The following is a 23,280-nucleotide window of genomic DNA, read 5'->3' as shown; positions in this document are numbered from 1 at the left end:
CCTTAATTTGTTGACATAGAGGGTGAGAAGTTAAGTAAATGGGATGTGTATTTTGAATATTAGATTTTGTGTGGATTGGTGATAGATGAATTGGGAGTATATTAAAAATCTTGGGAATAATAAATATCAAACATTAAATCTAAATGTTAGTGGAAATTAAAATTAAAAAATCTATTAGGTCATTGATTGTCTAAAAGATTATGTTAAAACTATTAGAATATGTGTAAACTAAAAACTATGGATATATGTAAGAAAGTTATTTTCTATGTGATTGATAGGATGAAACTTGTCTTTAAATCTACAAATAGACAGTATATATGAAGGGAAAGAGAGGAAATGTTTATGGTAGCAATTTGAAATCTGTACTAATGATGTCTGTATGTAATTGAATTACTGCTACCCAGCTAACACTTTGCTTTTCAAATATGTGAATGTAATATTAGAAAATTAATAAAATTTGTTTTTAAAAAAGGGAAGGGGAAGAAAGGAAAGTACCCTAAAGTAGCATTTTTCAGTCTGAATGCAATGCAATAACTTCTCAGTAAAAGAAATCTGTATGACTTTGCTGAGAATTCACTTTAGTTGTTCACAATACATCTTCTTCTATACAGGACCACACTTGCTGAGCATATCTAATAATTTACCTAAGTGATATGTCAAACATGAACAGGAAGTCAATCTTACTCATTTAAACAAGAAAATAATATTCTGTCACTTTGAGAAATTACATTCAAATGAAATATGGTGGGTAAATCAAATCACAATACTGCCCTTAAATTGCTCATTGGTGCTTAAGAAAATACGATTTAACTCTGCAGAAACAGCATTTTATCTTGCCAATTTTCGTTTCACTATGCAATCATCATTTATTTGTTACATTGTCCTCTCCTAGCTGAATAACACATGTGCTTATTTTGCTTCCCTCATTAATTTGTGCTTTTGCATTAGAGAAAATTACCCCCACACACAGGAATCAAGGAGCAAGTATTAAAACATTGAATATAAGCTTTTTAAATATCCACATCAACTTTAATACATTAATACAAAATAGGCATAAATTACAATGGCACAACATCATTTTTTTTATTAAGAACAGAATTGCTTATACAGACTAGATCTATATAAATAAAATCACCATACATTTTCATCGTATTTATAAGAACATTATACTGTTTATAAAATTAAGAAATGTAATTTTCATCCCTCAAATTGTTACTGTAAATGAATCATGCATTACTTTTACTGAACAAAGAGAAAAAAGTCCACCAAGTTGACAAAGCCCTGACAAGGATGTAACTTTATGCTCCAAAATTAGACATTAAACATAGATGTACAAGGTCTACTAACAGAACAGTAAAGATCAAAGTATAGTACAATGGCAGTATGTCATAAACACAAAGTCATATTAAAAATAACAGGACCTCTGCTTATGTACCTTTGGAGACAGATAGTAAATAAAAGTGAAAGATGAGTATCCAGCATGCAACTGAATAAAACATTCCAGTTTGATAATGAGTGTATACAGTGGACTATTTATGAGAAGTGCAGATACTAGACCATGTGCTTGCAATCATTTGATAAACTGCTCGAGCCCTCCCTCCTTCCAACTTCTCCAGAGGGTTCTGATCAAAGCTTGCTGAGCAGTACAATTACTACTATTTTCAGCGTGATAAAAAATCACCAGTTTCTCAAATGGCTGCAAACACAACGGGAACACATTTCCATATGGTAAATGGCCACCTGTAGTCACTCTGTTTTGATCAAAGAAAAACAGGAAAAGAAACACAAGAATCCAAATGTTATACAGCCCATCATCTAGAAAACCCTGAACTGTAAGAAGTTAAGTTACTCATTTAGCAGTTGAGGTGATCCTCCGGGTTGTTATCCTTTCTGAATGTGGTCCCATCATCATCTTTTTATTTTGCATAATTTTCCTTCAAGGTAATTGAGGCCCTTTGGAAGAATTCCAGGACCCCTGATGTACTTTCACCCACTTTCCTTGCCCAATCTACTGCATTACAAGCCACCTTTTAATGCAGTGCTTGAACATAATCTTAATGATATGTGCAGATGCATTTATATCAGTTAGCCTTGTTAACTTTTCAGAGAGAATAATGTTGATTTCCACATTGCTGAGCACTATTTAATGACGGTGGAAATCAAAGTGACATAGATCTTAGGGTCCTCCTCTCTTGTGTTAATACATTTTTTAAAAAAAAGAATAGGACAAGCATATGGACTTTATGATATAATCATTTTTCCATTACAATTTCATTCAAATGCCCTTATTTGTTCATAGGTTCCATAATTTTATCGTAAGTTGCTCTATCCATATGAAATAATACTGTGATATATCAAGAATAATTTTAAAATGTGTTTTCCATCTTTTTGCTGTTAATATCAAGAATGGAAACATACTGTATTGCTAAAATAACCACAAAGAGAAAAAAGCCCTAAAATAGGTTTTCCACTAATTTCTTCAACTATTTTCCCTATTTAGGGTTATTTTGGTTTACTTTTCTACAAGTGCTATTTGAAAAATCACTTACTGGATACCTCCTTAATGGTATAATTCAAAATTTAAAGGAATTTATATAGTGTACTTCTGTATGATTGTCTGTTTCCATATTTTCTTATTATTTTTGGAAGAGATTGGTAACCCAAATATGAATCTGAAAAGATGACGGCAAAGAACTGAAATTCATCATTTCTTTTTAAAGATTAGATTAAAAGTAATATTATTCAATGAACAAAAATTGCCTCTTCAGTGATTACGAATATCCAGAGGCATTAGAGGCAATCTTAGGGAGTAACCGAATGTACACTGCAACATCCCACAAGCTTCTGCCCCAATATTTATGTGTGCAATGTTGCGATGCGAGAATCAAAGGGCGGAGTTTGAATTATAATGTTGCAGTGCACATTTTGTCATTTTAGCATCATTGGGATTATGATACCTATGAGTGGCTTTAAATCTTTAGCACAAATGAACTTGTTTTTTGCAGAACATCAAATCTAAATCCAGCTCCTTGTTACTCTATTTCTACTAACAGCTATTTGAATTTAAGGCAATAATATTTGCTGAGGGTGATAATTATCACGGAGAGTAACTTGTTAGCTTGATAGGTATCTTCTTCAGTAATGCTTCAGACAATGTGCTGTTTGTTTCAAGTAGCACAAACTCGTCTCATTCCTACATCTGAAATTTATGTTGGAGTTCTACATGTAGGAACAAAGTCAATGACAGAAGTCAGGAAAGATGTTAAAAACTTCAAGACTGGGGTGCAGGTGTAAAGAGGAACTTGAGATATACAACAAAACTATATGATCACGCAATGCATATAATTAATTTGAAGGTACTATTAAAAGATTTGTTTTGTTTGCATTTATATTATATGGTATTTCATTATGTGTTATTCAGGTAGTCCCCTCCCCAAATGACAAACTACTAAAATAAAACTAATTTCATTGTAATTGCCAGGAAACTATTTTATTCTCTGATTCAAAAAAAGAGGGCAGGAAGTGACAATTCTTTACAAGGTTTCTTGTTTCATTCTTTTTAACTACTATTATGCTGGTTTAGTGTAATTGGAAGCAAGCCTAACCGCATATTTTTCTCTTAAACCATTTTTAATACAACAAAGAGAATATACAGTAGAATCCTCAATTTAATGAAGCAGTTCTGGATGAAAGAGACTCAATTTCTTCTATTAACTCAGAAATCTGTTAAATCAAGACAAGTTAAACTGATGTTTTACTATATATAATTATATAGTAGAGTATAGTTATATTAATCTGGTATTACAGAAAAATGAAAGAAAAAAGGAAAGCTCTGAGATATGTATCATAAAATATATCTCCCAGATTGAGCAAACTGCTCAAAAGTCCCTTTTTTGTTCCCTTTGTTTTATTTTCCTATATTTATGTCTGTCTGTCTGTCTCTCTGTATACAGATTGGATTTATGGATTGTTCTAGGTTCAGCCCATTTGGTTGGAGATTTAAATGGAATAATTTGGATAATACTTGCAGCAGAATACCTTCAGAAGAATTTTGTCATTTCCAGTTCTAAATTGCCACCTTTAATAACAAAGTAATCCGACTAGATCCCATGTGTTCCTTTAAATCTGGCATGGAATGTTTAGATATACTCAAATCGTAAGCCCCTTCTAGAAGGTTTAGATGTACTCAGTCTTCAAAAACTGTACCATATTTACCAGATGGCAACACAGACATGCATGACGCTATACAGCAAGGAGATGGCAGCATCAGTGCAGATATGTATGTGTGAGTATGTGTGTATATATAACCATAACATGGCATGGGAACAGGTTGTCTGTAGGACTGCTTCTCCCTGGTTATATCTATCCATCAAGTCACCAGGCAAAGTATTTAATGGATACCGTCTATTATGGTGCCAGCTCTGTTGTGATTTTGGAACATTATGTCACTTGGAGTATTATGTTACTCGGAGAGATGCCTCCCAGAATTTTTTCCCAGCAGCCTTGGGAAAACAGGGACTATGCAAAATGTTATATTTACATATAATGTTGGCCTATTCTCTTACAATCTTTATGTTTATATTTAATTGTTTTTAATGGTTGCTTACAGATATGTTTATAACTGTAACTGTTTTATTGTATACCGCCCAGTATCACATTTCTGAGGTTGGCAGCTATATAAATTTGATGAACAAATAAGCATCCGCAATCACCCACAGAGCCATCTGGAAAATAGTTTTAAATGGCTGATTACGCCCTAGTCTTCAGGAGCTGAAGTAGCATGAAATATGCATGATTGTCTGTGTATGGACATGCAAGTACAGGTCTGGAGATCATTTGTTCTACAAAATTGATTTGTTAAATGACAACTTAACATGGAACCAAAAATGGGATATTTAGCCTATGATCTTTAGAGATGAGACTGTATCCTCAGGAGCAGAACACTTCGCAATGTTGCATTTCTTTTGATTCTTTTCTTTGTTATGCATGTGATGGTATGAATCGGTGATATAAGACTTTCTCAACACTGGTTTACAAATCTGATTAACCAAACCACATAACTCCAGAGTATTAAAAAAATACTGTAATCAAGATGTCTTGGTCTACATCAGCTTCCCTAATCCAGGTCCTCAATTCCCATAATGGCCATGCTGGTTGAAGAATTTTCAACGTGTCTGAAAGATATCAGATTGGGGAAGACTCATTTTCCATTAGGAACTCGTCAATCATTCCACTTTTTGATTGACAGTAATCTTGCATACAGTACAGTGTAAAAAAAAGTGCTTAAGAGATTTGTTGCAGGCTGCAGGTTACTACTGTTAAGTAGCAATGTTTTCTTCACAATCTACTAGCTGAATTAATGTTAATTTGACCTCTCCCAGAGGATGAGGGCTTGAACATCAGATTTTTCAACCCTTTAAGGCAATGTTACAATGAAAATGGAAGTTCAACCAACCAAAGACAGTGACAATAGCTACAGATAATCAAAATGTTTTTCTTTTTTCTTTTGTTCCAACACATATTTAATGAAAAAACAAAGTTTATAAGCTTGTTTGCAGAAGGCTGTGAAAGCTGTAAGGGATGGTTTACTATATGGTATTATTTCTTCAATTATGCCTCTTTAAATAATATTTGTTTTTATTGTCATGTTTTATCTAAACATGAATTGAAGCATTCCACAAAATCCACAAACTTCTTGTCTACGATGTGATACATTTAAAGTTGATTCATGTAATTATTCATAGTGCCTCAGTAAAAATGGAAAGGTTTGTGAAATGTTTGAAGCTAGAGGAAAATACATTTTAGTTTGTGAGTGGCTGGGTGGAGAATGAATAAAACTTTTTATTAAAGCAAATTTTGTAGCTGTATAATCAATTTGTTTTGAAAATATAACATGATATATGGCCTGATTTGGATTACATTGGAAAGCGATTGATCTGTAAATTTAAAAGTATATTTGGTGTGTGCTTTTGTCACAAAACCTCTATTTAGTAGGAATGTATTTATTTTAGTAGGAATAATTTATCATTTCAATTTATAATTTACAAAAATATAGTCATGTTCTTAAAATAGAATTTAATGTATAGAATTCAGGACTCTCTACCTTTTAGTAAAGAAGTAGACAATGCTATTTAGTTCCTCTGTGCTATTGTATACATGTAAAGAAGGGTTCAAATCCTTCCTTTGCTTTGGGAAAGGTGGCAGAAATGCACCCTTCACTTCAAGATAATAACTTTAATGATACTGGAGAAAGGCTTCTCATTCTATAGATTTTTACAGGGTGCTTTTAGGATGCAATATTAAATACATTTATGACTATAAACTCTTATTCCCAATTTTTCAATGGGGAAAAATAATCAGAAAAATATCTAGGAAAATACTCCTTCCCTTGCTCTAAACATCTGGTTGACCATGCAACCACCCCTAACAATTGTTACAATTAATTATAATTTTGTATTGTATATAAATTACAATATAATTATAAATATCCATGCTGTTACCAAGACAGCTACAAGGACATTTCAAGCTTGACACAAACGAAATGTTATAAATTGAGTCTTATTTTCTGAGTTTTTTGTGTGCCTACCGGCAGGCAGTTCATCCTGATTGTTGAATGGAGCTAGAGTTCAGTTTGTGGAAACTTCTAGATCATTTATTACATGATAATTCATAGACCGTAAATTTGAAGAGCTGTTTATCAATAGTATGACATCTAAAGAAATGAAAAGTGGGATGCGGCAAGATCATATTTATGATAATAACCATAATAAAAATAGGATTTTGATAAATTTCCAAATGTATATCAAAATGGATTATCCTCTTGACTAAGACAATGTGACTTATTACGAAATTTACTTGAAAGCCCATCAGTAACAACAGGAGTGTGTTCCTGATAGACATGGGTAACTATGTTAGAATGAAAACTGTAGAAAGCTTCAGGAGCAAAGATATCTTTGTAATTAATAAAAGTTTTGCATTCTAAGGGTTGGGATTTATAAATCCTGGGGTTGGGGAAAAAGGGAGGGTCAAAAAATGGAATTAAGGGGAAGCCTTAACCCCTTTTAGACTCTATGCAGAATGGCCCCTGAGAAATTGGCTAAGAAAGGGTTCAACAGGAATGCCAGATTTCTGCTGAATAGGTTAAAAGAGTGAAGAAGCCTCTTCGGCAGCCATCAATGCGCAGAAAGCCTGCAGAACATTTGTGCTCAACAGGGCCCTAAATAAAGACAAAAAAACACAAAGGCATCTGATTGTAACTTGAGGAGAGCTTTCGACTGCATGTTCTAATCTCTATGTTACTTTTAATGTCAAAGAAGTTTGACATTGCTGTGAACACTGAAGTGGAATTACTTTACCTTAGTTCTGTATAGATATAAGTTTTTTGAAATTGTTTTTCCATATATATATAAAACCCAGTGTCTTACATAACGCACCATCCTTAAACAAAAGCTTAAAGCTGTATAGGAGAATGTTGTCTGTTCAAACACAGCAGAGACAACCTGGTTGTCTATCCAAATTTAAGATTAAATAAAATATATTATTTGGATTTTACCTTAACTTGGAAGAATTTTATCATACATAGATAATTTTGATATAAACCCCTGGATTCCAATATGTTTTAATAGGATTTACATTAAGCAAATGGATTCTTTATTCCAGTGCTAGTGTAATCTTGCCAAGAAAACTGCAGGGTCCACGAAATAACCAGGTGACTCAAAACCATCAGCACGCCTCCCCCCCTCCCTACAAAAAGAAACAAAGAAACAAAGAAAATAAAAGAAAAAAAAGAATGGAAAAAGGAAGGAAGGAAAGGAAAAAGAAAAAAAGGAAAGGAAAAAGGAAAGAAGAAAAGAAAGAACGAAGGAAAGAAAGAAAGGTAATTTTTAAGGAAAAAATACCTTCCTGTAAAAGCTTGTTTGTCTTACCTCTGCAAGTGGATACCAGCGTGCAATGGGTTTTCGAGGGTATGAGAGCATTTCATTCCAATGGTCTCGCCCAAGACTTTCTGCTTCGTTGCCTACTTGACAGACTCCAATTACTTCATTGTGACCTACACTGTGAAAATGTTCAATAATATTTATTTCTTAAAATTATGCATTCAGGAACTATACAGTTCAAATGATCCAATAGCTGAAGCGGATGGGCTCTTAAATTTATCTCTGCAGTTCATGGTAATGAGATTATAGTAGAGGAACAGCATAAATACAACCTTTTTCTCTCCTGCAATAGCCCTGAAGAAAACCACTTCTCCAAAGTTAGCATTTGTTTTGCAAAGTAAGCCTGCCAAAGACACCAGGAGAGGATTTTCCCCATATTAGGAGAAATGTCCTTTCTTTGTCTGTTTCTATTAATGTTCACTTTGAAATTAATGTTCAGCTTTAAAAAAACCCATCCTTTTACACCCAAAGTTACTTGTGCAATTTGCAGTTCAAAATTTATTTCTTACAAATAAACCATGTGTTTTTAGTCTTATATAGGCCAGTTGGTATCATTTATTTGATTGGAAAAGCTAATCAGAGTAAGACCTGATTAATATTTGGGGGGAAAAAATGTTTACATTAGACTGAAAGGTTAAGAAAAAGCAACTAAGGAAACTATTACATGTCAATTTTATTTTCACCAAAAACAATCTTAGCAGGAAATTGTAACACCACCTTTGTCACTAAACATTTGTTCAGGTTTGAACACCCCAATTTAGACCTTTCACTCATCGTTTTTCATAGCTGTCCAGATATCTCACCGGTCATAATCCATAACGGCTATAGACAAGTGAATCTGATCAATGCTTTCTGGAGGGACATCAAAGACCATGGCTTCATTGTAAACAGGATTGAGGGTGTTCCGCTTAATAGAAGTCTTTCTTTTCTTCAATCGTCTCCCTTCACACATTAGTGACACCTTCACATATGGATCTGCATGACAGATATAACAAGCGCAGCATTTTATTTTGCTTTATTTCAAAGTTTAAACAATATATTCATCTGACTTAGCTCATGACATTTTAAAGTTTGACCAATATATTTATCTGACTTAGCTTCCCTGTCTTTATAATCTTCTCACTGTACTATAACAAAAAGGAATGATTTAATTCATGATCATGTAAATTCTTTTAGGATTTATTTCTCGGGGTAAAACAGAATAGCAATTTTGCATTACATTGAGGACAAACCTGCATCATTAAATCACAACTTCTAAACTTTTTTTTTTTTTTGTAAATGTAGAGGCAGAGGAATTTGCAGTGAAGTCTGCCATAAGCAAACATGCAACAAAAATATGCCAATTGGTTGTTCTGTTTATAGGTATGCATTTTTAGTAGGCAGACAGGGCTACCTATTTCACTTTTAGAAGTATTTTAATCCAGGAGGATAATTGGCTTTTTCTGCTCTCCCTTGTTTATTATGCTTGCCTGGTGAAAATTAATCCAAAACTTGGACCATCTTTGTGTTCATGAGATCCAAAAGAATAGTGGCTCTGTTACTGGGCTGGATACCTAGCATTACTGTGGCTACAAATACACACAGTCAAGCCCTGTTTGACAGAGCTTTTACAAAATGTCTCAATTAAATTCTTTCTCTCTTAATAGAAGGGTTAATCCATTCCAAACACACAAACAGTGTCAGGCAGATAGTTCTGTGTATTCAATAGCAATTATCACCAGAAATAATTTAAAAGCTACTGCTACTATTAGGGTAGAATGTAGTTTTTAAAAATCCCCCCCCCAAAAAAATAATAATTGCAATTTAGTACCAAAGGCAAATGTGATATAGCCAATCAAATTTGGGAACTTTCTGTTTGGATTTCTTTAGCCAATAACTGTTGTATCAGCTTAATCTATCTCAAAGGAGGACAGGAAAAAATAGTAAGGCAAGACAGAAACACAGCAAATCCAGGTGGTGTGATAGTTAACATGTTGGAATTGGTATCTTTCAGACTCACTCAGGTTTCAAGGACTGAAAATAAGCTGCAGTTCTTCTGTACCCCAATTAAAAAAAACCTAAAAAGTTCACTAACTCATTTTGTTTATCAGACTTTTTATGCAACTAAGATCTCTAAACAATTTAAGATGGAGTAAGTTACAAATTTATCCCTCCCACATACATGCCAATAATATTTTTATTATTGTTATTTAATTTATATAGTTGCCTAACTCATGTACAAAAATAATCTTAGGCCACTGTGAAAGATATTCCTACCTGATGCTCCTGTTATGTCCATTGCTTTTAAATTTCTTGCTTTTATTATAGTTATGGTTAGCCTGCCAGCTGTTGGAAGATAGCAAAGCGAAAACATCAACTCGCCAAGATCCACTTTGTCCTATGGATAGCAATAAAATACACATGGAACAATATTAAAAAGGTCTTTCAGCATCTGTTGAAGTATCACTAATAAGACTGATGCATCTCTTATTCCTAGCAGTCCCATATTTATCAGATTTTGTTTGCTGTTTCCAGAACAAACTGGAAATTCTGAGTGAAGTTTTCTGAGTAAAATTGCCATGTGGGAAGAGTGCATCTGTGAATCTCAGCTGTTTTAAAAAAGGGGGAAAAAAAGAACAGAGTTGTCCCCAATCCCAGACCCACAAAGTACCAGTTATATCACTTATTCCTATGTTCTTCTTATAGCTTCTTTAATCAGCAAGTTCCTATCCTCTTGCTGCCAGAGAGAAAAACCAAGAATAGTAACTAGTAAATCCCTAAGCAGAATTTCCCCATTGGAACTAATTATGGCTGTAAAGAAGAAAAAGTTGGAAACTTACTGTTTTCTGTTGGACTATGGATAACCACACAACAATATATGTATCAATTGATTTAGTTAAACAATTTAGAGATCACCTAACTCATAACAACCTTGTACACTTTCTAGTTAACATGCAAGAAAATACCATAACAAAGAGAAAAATTCATAAGTAGTGCAAGGATACACATACACACTCACACACCATTCAACAGGAGCTCCACAATCAACCTACTCAAGACACAGGAGAATAAATACCCAGCTCTTCAGTAGCTTCCTGAACATCATCAGGGTGGAAGCAATCTGGATATCTATCAGATTCCTAGTCAAAATCTGTTTTATGTCAACAAAAAATACCATAACAAAGAGAAAAATTCATAAGTAGTGCAAGGATACACATACACACTCACACACCATTCAACAGGAGCTCCACAATCAACCTACTCAAGACACAGGAGAATAAATACCCAGCTCTTCAGTAGCTTCCTGAACATCATCAGGGTGGAAGCAATCTGGATATCTATCAGATTCCTAGTCAAAATCTGTTTTATGTCAACAAAAGTCTTCCTCCTCAAATATGCAACTTTTCCTATTATAAATCTTTTGCATCAGAATCATCGTAAAATCCCTGGAAACAATTTGTTTTGGTCTATGGATTAAGCAAATTAAGTTGCTTAAACAGGCAGACTGAATATAGTTTTGTTCCCTTTTGGTTTGAGAGCATATTATAGAAGCTAGAAGGATGTTCAAAACATGCAAGTTGATCTTGATCTTGACCAGCTCAGAAAGGTGGTTTTGAGGTATTAACAGATCCCCAGAAAACTCCCAAGCATTAGTGAAATTTATATTTAAGGCATTTCACATTCATTTTCAAAACCATTAGAAGGTAGATATGTTTATGAGTTTTATCTGTAAGAGAAAGAGGTGGGGTTTTTTTTACAGCTATTTGACTTTAAATTGGAAATAACTGGGAGAAAGTTTACAGAATTAACTTCTGTTGAATTTTCCCAGTATCATAATATACAATCTAAAGGTATTTCAATGGCACTTCATTTATAGTCATTTTTAGTAAATTTGGGATATTTTAGAACTAGTATCCCAACTGCAATAACTGCCCCAGAAGGTACAACTTGAGAGCCACAACACTGGTGAAGCTTCCCTCCCAATAAAAAAGTTTCCACCATTTATAGTAAATTTGAACCATATTCCAAACAATGGAATGAAAAGAAATGTACTTTTTTAGAATTATTTATGCTACAGGAAATCATTTGTTAATGTAATCCTATTTGTTTAAAGTGATTGCTTTGATAAAGGGAAAGAAATCCTGAAGACAGATTTTTGCTGAATTTCCCAAATTTTTTGGTTAGCCTGTCTAGTACTTGTGAACAAATACAGGAACTAGTTTGACAGCAATCTTATATTTAGGTTTACAATCTATTTGCATTCCTTGGTAGCCTAAGAAAATATGATGCCAAAGGAAAGATTTTATTACGTATGAGGGGATTCAAAATTAAACACACACACCTGCCGCTAGATAAATGCATTAAAAGAGGGTGACGCCCAGGAACTAAATCAATATTGTATCTCCAGTTAAAAACCTTTCAAGGGTATGGGATGTGTTGTAACAAAGGTTCCATCCAGATTGTGATTTACAATTTAACACTTGCCACAAGCAATATATTGTCAGCTCAGAAAAGATGTAGTTCAATAACAGTCAAAAGTAAGATTGACAAAACAAATCTCTTTGTAGTAGAATCCTTAATATATTCCACTGGCTGGTCAGCACTTCTGGCAGACTTGAGCAGAACAAAAACAGAATTCTTTCATGAAAAATTAGATAAAGCAGAAAAATTTACTGAATAAAGTTATATTACTGAAATTTATTGCATAGATCTGGCCAGAATTCATCCCGGGAGTTTGAAAAAAAAAAGAGTAACAATAACAACAATAGAATAATATTACAATTCATGATTGATAACAAAACATTATTTGCTCCTCCAACTGTTATCAATTAGATTATATGGGCTTCATTACAAAATTTAATGCCCAAATTCCTACAAATAATGAATTATAATAAATTCCTAGTTTGCATGCCCTGCGTTAAAAAAAATGTTATCCCCTCTTTCTATCATGACCAAAAATTGCTAGAGTCAGGAACAGACTAAAATGGTACTAAAGAACATAATAAGGAGAATGTTGCTCCTTAATGATCATGGAGCATGCTGTAGGAATAGGGAAGGAAGAAAAATAAAATAAAATTTTGGCCTGAGCCCAAAGAACTCAAACAAGAATAATAGGAGCACAAAAAGAATTGCTCAAAATCCAAGTGCCTTGCCCATCTGGCCAGAAAGTCTGAAAATGACACCCACCATTATATCAGGCAAGATGAATGACTCAGATCAACTCTTGATTTAGGCTACTTGGGTGATTGCTTACATAATCATATTAATAACACAAGAGCTACATTAGTTAAAACTGCCAACCGCTTGTCCTAACTGTAACTCTAAAATGTCTAGTTGTTTTAAAATCATCCAGTTGTTCAACCACTTTGGCAGTACCCTTTGTTTTAAGGGGATAAATGTTTAAGTTCTTACAGTGCCCCAGACAGCAAATTGCTTTTGAAGTCTTCATACATTAATGATCTTTCCAACCAGCATATTCCTATTTGCTGCTTTTATAAAATTTTAAGTCTGGTTAAAAATGAAAATGGACACATACAGTTTGAGACTGTATGTGAATACACTCTTAAACTATATACCTTAATTCCCTGTGATGTTGCAGCTTTTTGTGTCATTCAAAAATAAATGAGCTTAGAAATAGAATTATCCTATCCCAGTTTTTGAATAAAATCAGGAACCACAGGTAGTCCCCATCTTACAACCAATTTTTTAAAGCTACAACAGATGTTTCAAAGCTACAACAGCAATTAAAAAAGTAACTTTTCACACTTATGACCCTTGCAGCACCCCCGTGATCACATAATCAAAATTTGGACACTTGACAACTGGCATGTATTTATGGCAGTTGCAGTGTGTTTGGGTCATGTGATCACCTTTTGCAATCTTCTGACCAGCAAAGTCAAGGGGGAAGCAATATTCACTGAACAACCTTGTTACTAACTTAACAACTGCAGTGATACACTTAGAAACTATGGCAAGAAAGGTTGTAAAACGGGGCAAAACAACTGTCTTGCTTAGCAACAGAAATTTCAGGCTCAGTTGTGGTTGTAGGTCAAAGATTACCTACATCTGGAAAGTCAGCAGATAGCAGTACCTAACTGATTTGGCTGATCTTGGGCAGAGGATTACCAGGAAATCTCATGGCTGTATGTTAGGCAGTCAAGTCAACAAACATCCTGGGAGAAGACTATGGGAAACTTATTTGTATACTGTTGCTATGAACATGACAAGTATGTCTGTAAAATCACAATGGGTTGAACTGTAGACAACCGAGTCTTTATAATAAATTGAAGGGTCCAAAGAACAATCCATACCGATGGCAAAGCAAAGAGAAAGAAAACATTATTCTGATTCAAAAGTGTTATTATACCTTGATGAAGCAGAAGCTATAGATTTTGCTTTGCCATTAACCTTTGCGCTGAACGAAATAGCATGTTTTGTGCTATTTTAGCTGCCTACTCATTGTATCAATTAAAGCAGAGGTCCCCAATCTTTCTGCCTCCATGGACTGGGAGCAGCAGCAGTGGCGGAGGGGTTGGGGAAGAGGGGATGTTTTTGTGCATGCAACCTAGCTCCTGCACCTGTGCAAGTGAAGCTTCATGCATTTGCCCGCTCCTTGCACGGCCTGGTTTGCAATGGTCCACGGACCAGTAGCAGTCCACAGCCTGGGGGTTAGGGACCCCTGGACTAAAGGACCAATTTCTAATCACATCAACAGGGACAGAAGTGAAAACCCTTTGATAGCATGATGATGACAAGGACAATAGCAGCAACAGGTCTTCCCATGCTGTACTGTGCACATTTTCTTAATGCAGAATGATGTATCATTAGGCTTACATAAGGTATGCCCTCATGACTGGTATTCAAATCTCATCAAAGGAACAGCTCTGCAGAGCTCAGGAAGTGAGATAGCTTTAAAAATACTGTAATGACAGGTCAATTTGGCTAAAGAACAGCCAGACTGGGATTATGTTTTGTTTTGAAAAGATGCCCTAATCAAATGCCATATCACAGACTTGCAGATTTCTGGATTTTTTTTATTTCTGCAGTAAAAAGTACTGGGCTCTTTCGGGAATTATACAGATGGACCACCATTCTAATTTAAAGCCATTTGATAGGGAACACCATTAAATAAACAGGCTACTCATCAATATAGCTCTTTGCAACTGTCATCCTGTCTACTTAACCAACTGAAATTTAAATATGGAAAAACCATTTAAACTTTAAATGTGGAAAAAGGCAAAGGACTACAATTAAATCCAAACATATCCACCATCTTTTGGAATAAGCTGTCTTGAGATATTAATGAGCTTAATTTGTTTCATCCACAGTATTTTTTTAAGAACACATTTTTAACTACAGTCAATGGGTTAATATCCTCATAAAAGAGAAAACCAGAATCCTAACAGAAACATAAAATAAGTCAACACATTATTTATTAAACTGCCTATCAAAATGTACATACCGCACTGCAGAAAAACTGGAGTGTGGTCTTAATGCCTTGCCATCACTGGAGCCAGTAGTATGAAGTAGTCTGATTGCATGAGAAAGGTTTTCTGTGGATATGGTTTTAGAAAATCCACATATAGTAAAAGGTTTAAAAATGCCGCTTGGGGGTGTGTGTGAAAGCCCTAATAAGCAGGCATACTGTATACATAGAATGAAGGCTACTGCTAAGCACATTGGTTTGTGCTTAAATTGTAAGCCGCCCTGAGTCTTCGGAGAAGGGCAGGATATAAATGGGATTAAATAAAAAAGAGAGCAATCAACTGCATGGGCTTTATGTTACTGAACAAATAAAAAAACTTCTGATTCTAATTAAAGTTTAGTGTATTGTTTGAATGCTTAAAGTAGGACTAGTCTTACCTTTTGTTTACTTCAAAGGTACAACTTTAAGGCTGATGAATTAAAATTGGCTTGTTTCAAATGTTACAATTATCCACCCCTGGGTTTGGATGACATAACTTACTGTTAATCAAGAGAAAGGTGCACTTCTAAATTCTCATTATTGCAGTCACTTTGTAGAAGAACTAAGTTCACCATACTATTCATCCTGGTATTGGCAAATTGTAGTACAGTATTTCATACAAGCCAATTTAGGAAATCAAACTAGGTAACCAATTAATCTAAGTAGATATAGGAAATCTGTGGAAACCCCATATTTCTTAGATTAAGAAGGAAAGTGAGAATTCATTCATAAGAAGGAAGAATTATTGTTATTTCCATTCTCAAAACAAGCAGTAGAACTGAAGAGACCTCATTTGCCTTCAAAGCTACACTGGGCCAAGTCTGGTTAATATTTGGATGACAGACTGCCACAGACTGTAAAAGCTGCAGACTAAACAGCTAAAAGCACTAAGACAAGATAACCATTTCAGTATTGTTGTTGGAAAACTAGAATGAAATGCCCAAACTTGACTTGAAAGAGATTTCCATTTATCCTTTTCCAGTGTGATTTTGAAGTCTTGTACAACAAATAAAACAGGAGGATCAAAGTTTAGGCCATATGAGTATAACTATGGGATATAACTTTCACTTGTAAAGTTTCTACCTGTCTTGCAACTATTCTAAGAGAAAGGAGCTCTGACAGAACTATCAGCCTAAAGAGACTCCATGGGTAGGGACTGTCAGAGAAAAATGAGGTTCTGAGAGGAAGCCACTATTAATCCCAAAATGGACTGCTGGAAACCTTAAGCCTCTGGCAAAATGTCCTTGCTCTTTCATCTGAACTGTCTTACTTATATTATCTCACCAAATTGAATCTCGTTGGGACTGAGATCAGACTCCAAAGTAAAAACAAGATCTTGTATATTTAAGAGCAACAATCTGAAAATTACAAGTATCCCATAAGGTGGCATTACAAGAAGCACTTCCAGTTTACCAGTCAGATGGTTCTATGTTTCATCTTTTTTTCTTTAAAAAAAAACACCCTGGGAAGTTTTATATCAAAATATATCTTATTCTTTATATTGTTTCTATCTTTCCTTAAAACATTAAGAGAATCCACAATAGACTGAGAATCGATGTCTGCAAGATAACTGACAGTCAAGCTGAAACTAAACTGATCAAATAAAAATAGCAAGGAGGAAAATCTTTTACTCAAACTTCCTCAAACCCCCAAATATGTTACCCAGACCTAATCCACATATCACAGGATAAGGTCTGTAAACACAAATAGAGTTAATTAAATTAGGTCTCCCAGCGGAACTTTATTCAGAAGAATAAACATACCGACACACAGACACACCCACCTCTCAAGAGTTACCCTAGAATCAGCATGTAGACACTTTCATAATTATGACAAATTTCCCAATATAACTTTGTTCCAGTACCCCTTTTCTCTGCAGCTGCCCCTAAAGACAAGCTGTTTCCTTTTAGGAATAAATATTTCTTTTTCTCTCACAGCTTTCTGGATCTCATTTTTATTTATTCTTGCACAACCCTGGCTCAAGTTGGAATCTCAAATAATTCTTCTAATAACACACACACACACACACCATGTACTTTTAAAGAGAATTTTTTTCAAACATTTTAAATACATCATTCTAAGCAATTGTTCCAAAGAGCTAATTTTCTCTAAATTAAATCCCCAAGTACAAGGCACCTCATAGACCACCTACAAGCATGCTTTTGCAGTTTACTAGCCTCTTTGCAATTCCCAAAAAGAAAGCTAAAAGCCATGCTTATTTGTGGCTTAGTTAGTGTCTGTACTCTTCAACTATGTTATTAGTGTGCTGCATGTAATTGTAGCCAATTATTGGTTATTCAGCAATTCCTGCTTCACAAGTCTGTGGCTTGGGATAAAGTGAAAGCAAAACAAACACCTTCTTGATTCCATTCTTCCCACTCAGGATTCTTATTTTTGGTTAAGCATGGTAATTTGTGAAGTCTAATTTATCAAGAGCTGCAGCTAAGGATGTTTTTTTTTTCTGTCGCCTTTCTTTGTCTTCTTTCCTGTTTAGTTGAGTATCAAGGCAGAGAGAGTCACTTTTATGAAGATCTGCAGCAGCAACTACTTGTGGGTAAGGTTTTGTAGTTAACACCAAAAGTACATGTGCAGTGCCCATCCTTGCAGTTTTAGGCATCTGTTCTTACTTCCATCTATTGTGGGGGGGGGGGAGGAAAAAAAGTATTTTGTATAGAAAATGTTGGAAATTGTAATTGACACTTATCTAACAGCATTTGCAGTAGATTCAAAATAGCTGATATTTAATATCAGTATCACCACTACAAACTTTGCCCCTTTGTATGTGCATTAATATTATACATATATTAAAAAGTGGCAGGGATTTCATTGTGATATAGTCTGCCATCGTGCTGACTGTGACACTCAGCTGTCCTACTGGGAAGCTTACTTCATCACCACTGTTCTCAAAGTATCCCATACCATTTCAAATGAACAAAATTCCCACAGAAAAACAAGGAAGGAACGCCACAGATAAACAACTAACAATTAACAGTTAGGAGAGTAGATTGTCAGTAGCTTATCTAATAAAAAATAGCTCCTGGCTGCAAAACACCTGAGAATAAGTGATTCAAAATATTCAAAGAGATTCTACCCTAATGAACTTACAAATAATGAGGACAAGAGTTCCTACTACAACTCCCAAGATTCTGTATTGTATCTCTAATCTATCCATTAAAACATTTTATAGGAATCTGTATAATGGTAGCTTATTTGATCCTGTCCTGCTGTATGGTGCCAGACTGATTTCCATAACACTCTAGGGATAAGTTCCTCAGAGAAGGCAGAAATACCATTACAGTGGGCAGATAATGTGATTCAGTTTGGGTCTGCATCTTCTTAATCTCCCTGCATTAGTAATGCTAACACGCTGGCACAGAAATCTTTTTCAGATATTAAAGAGGCTGCAGAGGAAGTAAGTAAAGCAGCTGAAGTGAAATGGCATAGCCACTTCATTCTTAGGCTATCATCCCACTACAGACAACATCTTGAAAGTATCACTCAACCAACAGGTCTTTGTTTTGCCAATAACTTAAGAATGTGCAGCACACACAGCACAGCCAAAGACATACATTAGTCCTTAAAATTATTATGCCCAACAAACTAAAACACAAACTAAAACCACGTATGAATTGGAGCAAAGTGAGGAAAATCCCATTATTTCTCATTAAATCTACCACAATGTGACAGGCAGCAAGCTGTTCCTTTTCTAGACTGATGTCATTTTATCCACTCAGCTAAACCAACAAAGAATTTGCAATAAATAAGAGTAGGTTGAGAATGTTGAGGAATATATATCTATATCTATACCTATACCTATAACTCTATACCTATACTATATATATCTATATATCATCTCTATCTTGTCTGTCTCTTGTCATCCATCCATCCATCCATCCATCCATCCATCCATCCATCCATCTATCTATCTATCTAAATTCTATTATATAGCCCTACAGAACAAACAAAGTGTACAGTCCACATGAGCTTTACTGCTTAACTGCAACAGGAAGGAGGAAACTTTACTCAGAACAAAAAGACATAGAGTATATAACACAGATGCAAAGTTATAAATGTTGCCATCTACTGGCTGGCTGTCATTATTGCATAAAATACATGAACATGTATTCCAACACTCCTACTCAACAACTACAGTACTCCTTATATTAGTCCCATTTCGGATCTCAGTTCTATCAGTTCTGTCCTTCTTCTTGCTGTCCTGGCTGTACACAGAGCTGGTGCTGCTGACTTGGCTCTCTGAGCGGCTGGCACTACTGGGGCTCTGGCTCCGAGAAATCAATAATTTCTAACTTCTAGGAGTCTTTGCTGAAGAACAGAATTAAAAAAAACAATGCTATCTAGATAGATTTCTCAAAAATGGGACACTATCAGGGCGTCCTTGGACAGAACAATAGTGGTTGAATTATATAGCTGGTTTTTTTTTGCCAATGATGACATTATTATTCTCTGATCACCACAATGTGAAATCACAGCTGCCAGTTCTTGAGCTGGTGTTGGCCTTCATACTGAAAGAAGCCCTCAATGTGCAGTTCAAGATGATGAATAAAATCAAATTAAGTTTCATGAGTTAAAACAGCATCAACATTACCAATATTTTTGAAATGAATTCACAGGATTAACAAACTTTTTTGCAGTTTTGTCTGGAAAGAGGCAGATAGGAAAATTTGTTAAACTGAAGAGAAAGAGAGAGAGAGAGAGAGAGAGAGAGAGAGAGAGAGAGAGAGAGAGAGAGGAGAAATCCCCACATTATCATCCAAATTAATGGTAAATCAGATCATAATCAAGTATATCAAATTGCTTGGAGTCAATTTTTGCCTCAAGAATTCAGCTGAATGTCCACAGATGAACAATGAATATTTATGTAATCTCAGTCCAGAGAGTTGCAATGAAAATTAAGAATGCTGCAGCTATGCTTAAAGATATGTGTCTAATCACTATAATCAGGGCTTTTTTTCTCATAGAACGCTCAGAACGGAGTTCTGGCACCTTTTTTGGATGGAACCTTGTAGGGTAGGCAAGGCAGGTTGTATGACGTGTGTGAGTTCCAGCACCTTTTTCTTTTACAAAAAAAGCACTAACTATAATGCTATATCACAGAATTGCATAACACCCTCAACATTATTCCACAAAAGAGCACAGACCTAGGGTCTGATATAACACAGACTCAGATTGAATAGATCTAGGAATAGATGAAACAGGGTATTAGTTAAATTAGAATTTCCTGATATCACTGAATGTGTGTCTTCCTTACTGGAAAAGAAGCTGGAACCTGCTGCTTCTCAGCCTCATTAAAGAGTTTGAAAATGCAAAGAGAGAAGATAGTAATCAGAAAAAATGACCAATAATGTATTCATATTTGAAAACGAGTTTTGAAGCTCACACTGATGAGGAAAGAGCTCAGAAGCAACTTGACAAAAGGAAAACAGGACTTTCAGTGTGTGAGAGAAAGCGTTTACCAAATGTGAATTATTCACGGGTGAGGTGAAGACCAAGTAACATTTTAGGCAAAGGTTCACTCTTCAAAAACAGAATCCCCAAACTAGAATCTGTTCTCAGCAAAGACTTTACAAAATTACAGATGAAGACATTTTGTGTTGGGCTCGAAAAAGGAACGTATGTACTCTGCATGTACAAATCACAGGCATTTGTGGGAGGGACAGATGATTGTGATGACAGCACACAAATTACATGACTGACCTACTTTAGTTAGACATCAGCGTGGCATTTTCCACAATACCACGACATATGGCATTTTGATGCCATCATGGTTTGTTATAGATTCTAATTTATTCACTTCTAATTTATTTATTAATCTAGCAAGTAAAATTCTAAGTGGTATACAAAATTAAAAAAAAATCTGATCCATGAAACCCAAGAGGGAGAAAAAGACTAGGCCCAATAAACATCTCACTTCCCATAAACCATATATGCTTTCTCCAGAGCTTCAATAACTCAACACCTTGGCTTCAGTGCTTATTAGAAGACCAAGATCTTCATGGCTTTCTAATCTAAAACACTAGTAGAGTATCTTTGGAGGGAGGATAGAGATTATTCCATAGAGCAGGTGCCATGACTTATGCGCTCTCTCTCTCTCTCTCTCTCTCTCTCTCTCACACACACACACACACACACACACACACACACACACACACACTCACTCACTCTATCTCTCTCTCTCTCTCTCACACACACACACACACACACAGAGCAAATACTGGGTATCAGGGTGGATAATAATTGATGATTTTTTTTCGCGATCAGTTGGAAGGTCTGACTGAAGTTTTTTTAGTCCCACAAACACCACTTCTCTGCAGCAGGAAACGCACCAGAGCAGGTTAGTGAAGAAATGCTTTCGGGAAGAGAGAGGCAGTGGTGGGCCAAACTCTACAGCAGTGATGGGAGGAGAAGCAGTAGGAAATGGGGATGCCTTTTCCAGAATGGAGAAGGGAGGCACGGGGTGATACAGGGCGGCAAGCAAGTGTTCTTCTTTGTTCTGCGTCACTGCACAGAGCCATTCCCCTCCCCGTTCTTTGCACTGGCGGCAACGGAGGGCTGGCGGCAGGGGAGGCTTGCGCAAGCCACGGGAGAGTTGGTGGAGTAGGAGGCAATGGTTGCTGCTGGGAAATGATCTGTTGGATGAAGCAGGAAAAAAGCCCCTCCAGTGATGCACAGAGACAGTAGAGCCTTTCACCGTCACTCCCCACTGGCTCCGAAACAGCGGAGAGGGACCAGGCCTATCCTGCCCATCCTCCATAGCATGGTAGTCCGGCTCAGGAGGGGAGTGAAAGGTAAGGTCACCGAGCAAGGAATGGCCTGGCTGGGGGGGGGGGCTGAAGTAAGCAGGTGCTCCCCCACCTCCCCCACCTGCCTTGCCTCGTTTTGGTGGCAGCAGTGTGACACATGTTCTCCTGCCCCGTTGCGGTAGCGAGGTGGGATGGAGTGGGCAGGGTCCTAACTAGGGCTTAATTTGGGGGTAGGGCTTATATTAGGCCTATCACCAAAAATCAGAGTAGGTCTTATTTTCAGAGTAGGTCTTATTTTCAGGGTAGGTCTAGGTCTACTCCGCGAGCTGCATTGGCTTCCGGTTGCCCTCCGGGTGAAATTCAAGGTGCTGGTGATGACCTATAAAGCCCTACATGGCTTGGGTCCGGGATATCTGAGGGAACACCTGCTGCCGGCATCAAGTTCCCTTCATCCAGTGTGCTCCCACAGGGAGGGTCTTCTCAGGGTGCCACCGGTAAGAGATTGCTGGCGGGTAACACCCAGGGATAGGGCCTTCTCAGTGGGGGCGCCTGCCCTTTGGAACCAGCTGCCAGTGGAGCTGAGGACTGCCCCCGACCTCCGTTCATTCCGCCGGGGCCTGAAGACCTGGCTCTTCGAGCTCTCTGGCCCAGGCTGAGGATTAATTTATTTTAATTGGAGTTTTATTTATACAGGGATAAATTTAATCTTTTTTAAATTTGGTTTTTAACTTTTGTATTTTTGGTTTTTAATTACCCTGTAAACCGCCCTGAGTCCTTCGGGAAAGGGCGGTATATAAATGTAATAAAATAAATAAAATAAAATAAATTTTCAGGGAAACATGATATGTGTGATTAACCTATTAACCTAAAATCAGTTCTGATATCGCTGTTTTACTAACCTGACAGCTTATTATTCTAAATAGGAAACCTTCATTTTGTTTGCAAATAATAATATTAAAGATTCTAATTACCAGCAAGAATGAGTCCTTACATTTAAAGAGCACCTGTTATTTCAGATCCATCATGGTAGCGCCTGTTAGCGGGCATCTGCCTGCCATGTCCCTCACCTTGCTGTGTCACTGCCGCATCACCAGCTGTCCCATTAAGGTGAATGGGACTGCCAGTGAGTCAACAGCGG

At 36.1% G+C, this 23,280-nt stretch overlaps 1 protein-coding gene across 1 annotated transcript in view; it reads right to left on the bottom strand.

Annotated features, from left to right (window-relative positions):
• Window positions 1-7,108: 7,108 nt before the first annotated feature.
• The window catches only part of SYT9 (synaptotagmin 9), a gene marked incomplete at both ends in the record, with an annotated part of 89,467 nt that continues 73,295 nt past the window's right edge, over window positions 7,109-23,280 (bottom strand). The window contains 4 exons of the mRNA XM_083348789.1: window positions 7,109-7,216; window positions 7,926-8,055; window positions 8,741-8,912; window positions 10,194-10,314. Of these exons, the coding sequence (XP_083204915.1) occupies window positions 7,109-7,216; window positions 7,926-8,055; window positions 8,741-8,912; window positions 10,194-10,314 (531 nt within the window). The remainder of the gene's footprint in view (window positions 7,217-7,925; window positions 8,056-8,740; window positions 8,913-10,193; window positions 10,315-23,280) is intronic.

This window comes from Vipera ursinii (genome assembly GCF_947247035.1).
Source record: "Vipera ursinii genome assembly, chromosome: 1".
Lineage (NCBI taxonomy): Eukaryota > Metazoa > Chordata > Lepidosauria > Squamata > Viperidae > Vipera > Vipera ursinii.
The sequence above is the reverse complement of the archived record's forward strand: the minus strand, read 5'-3'. Positions and strand labels throughout refer to the sequence as shown.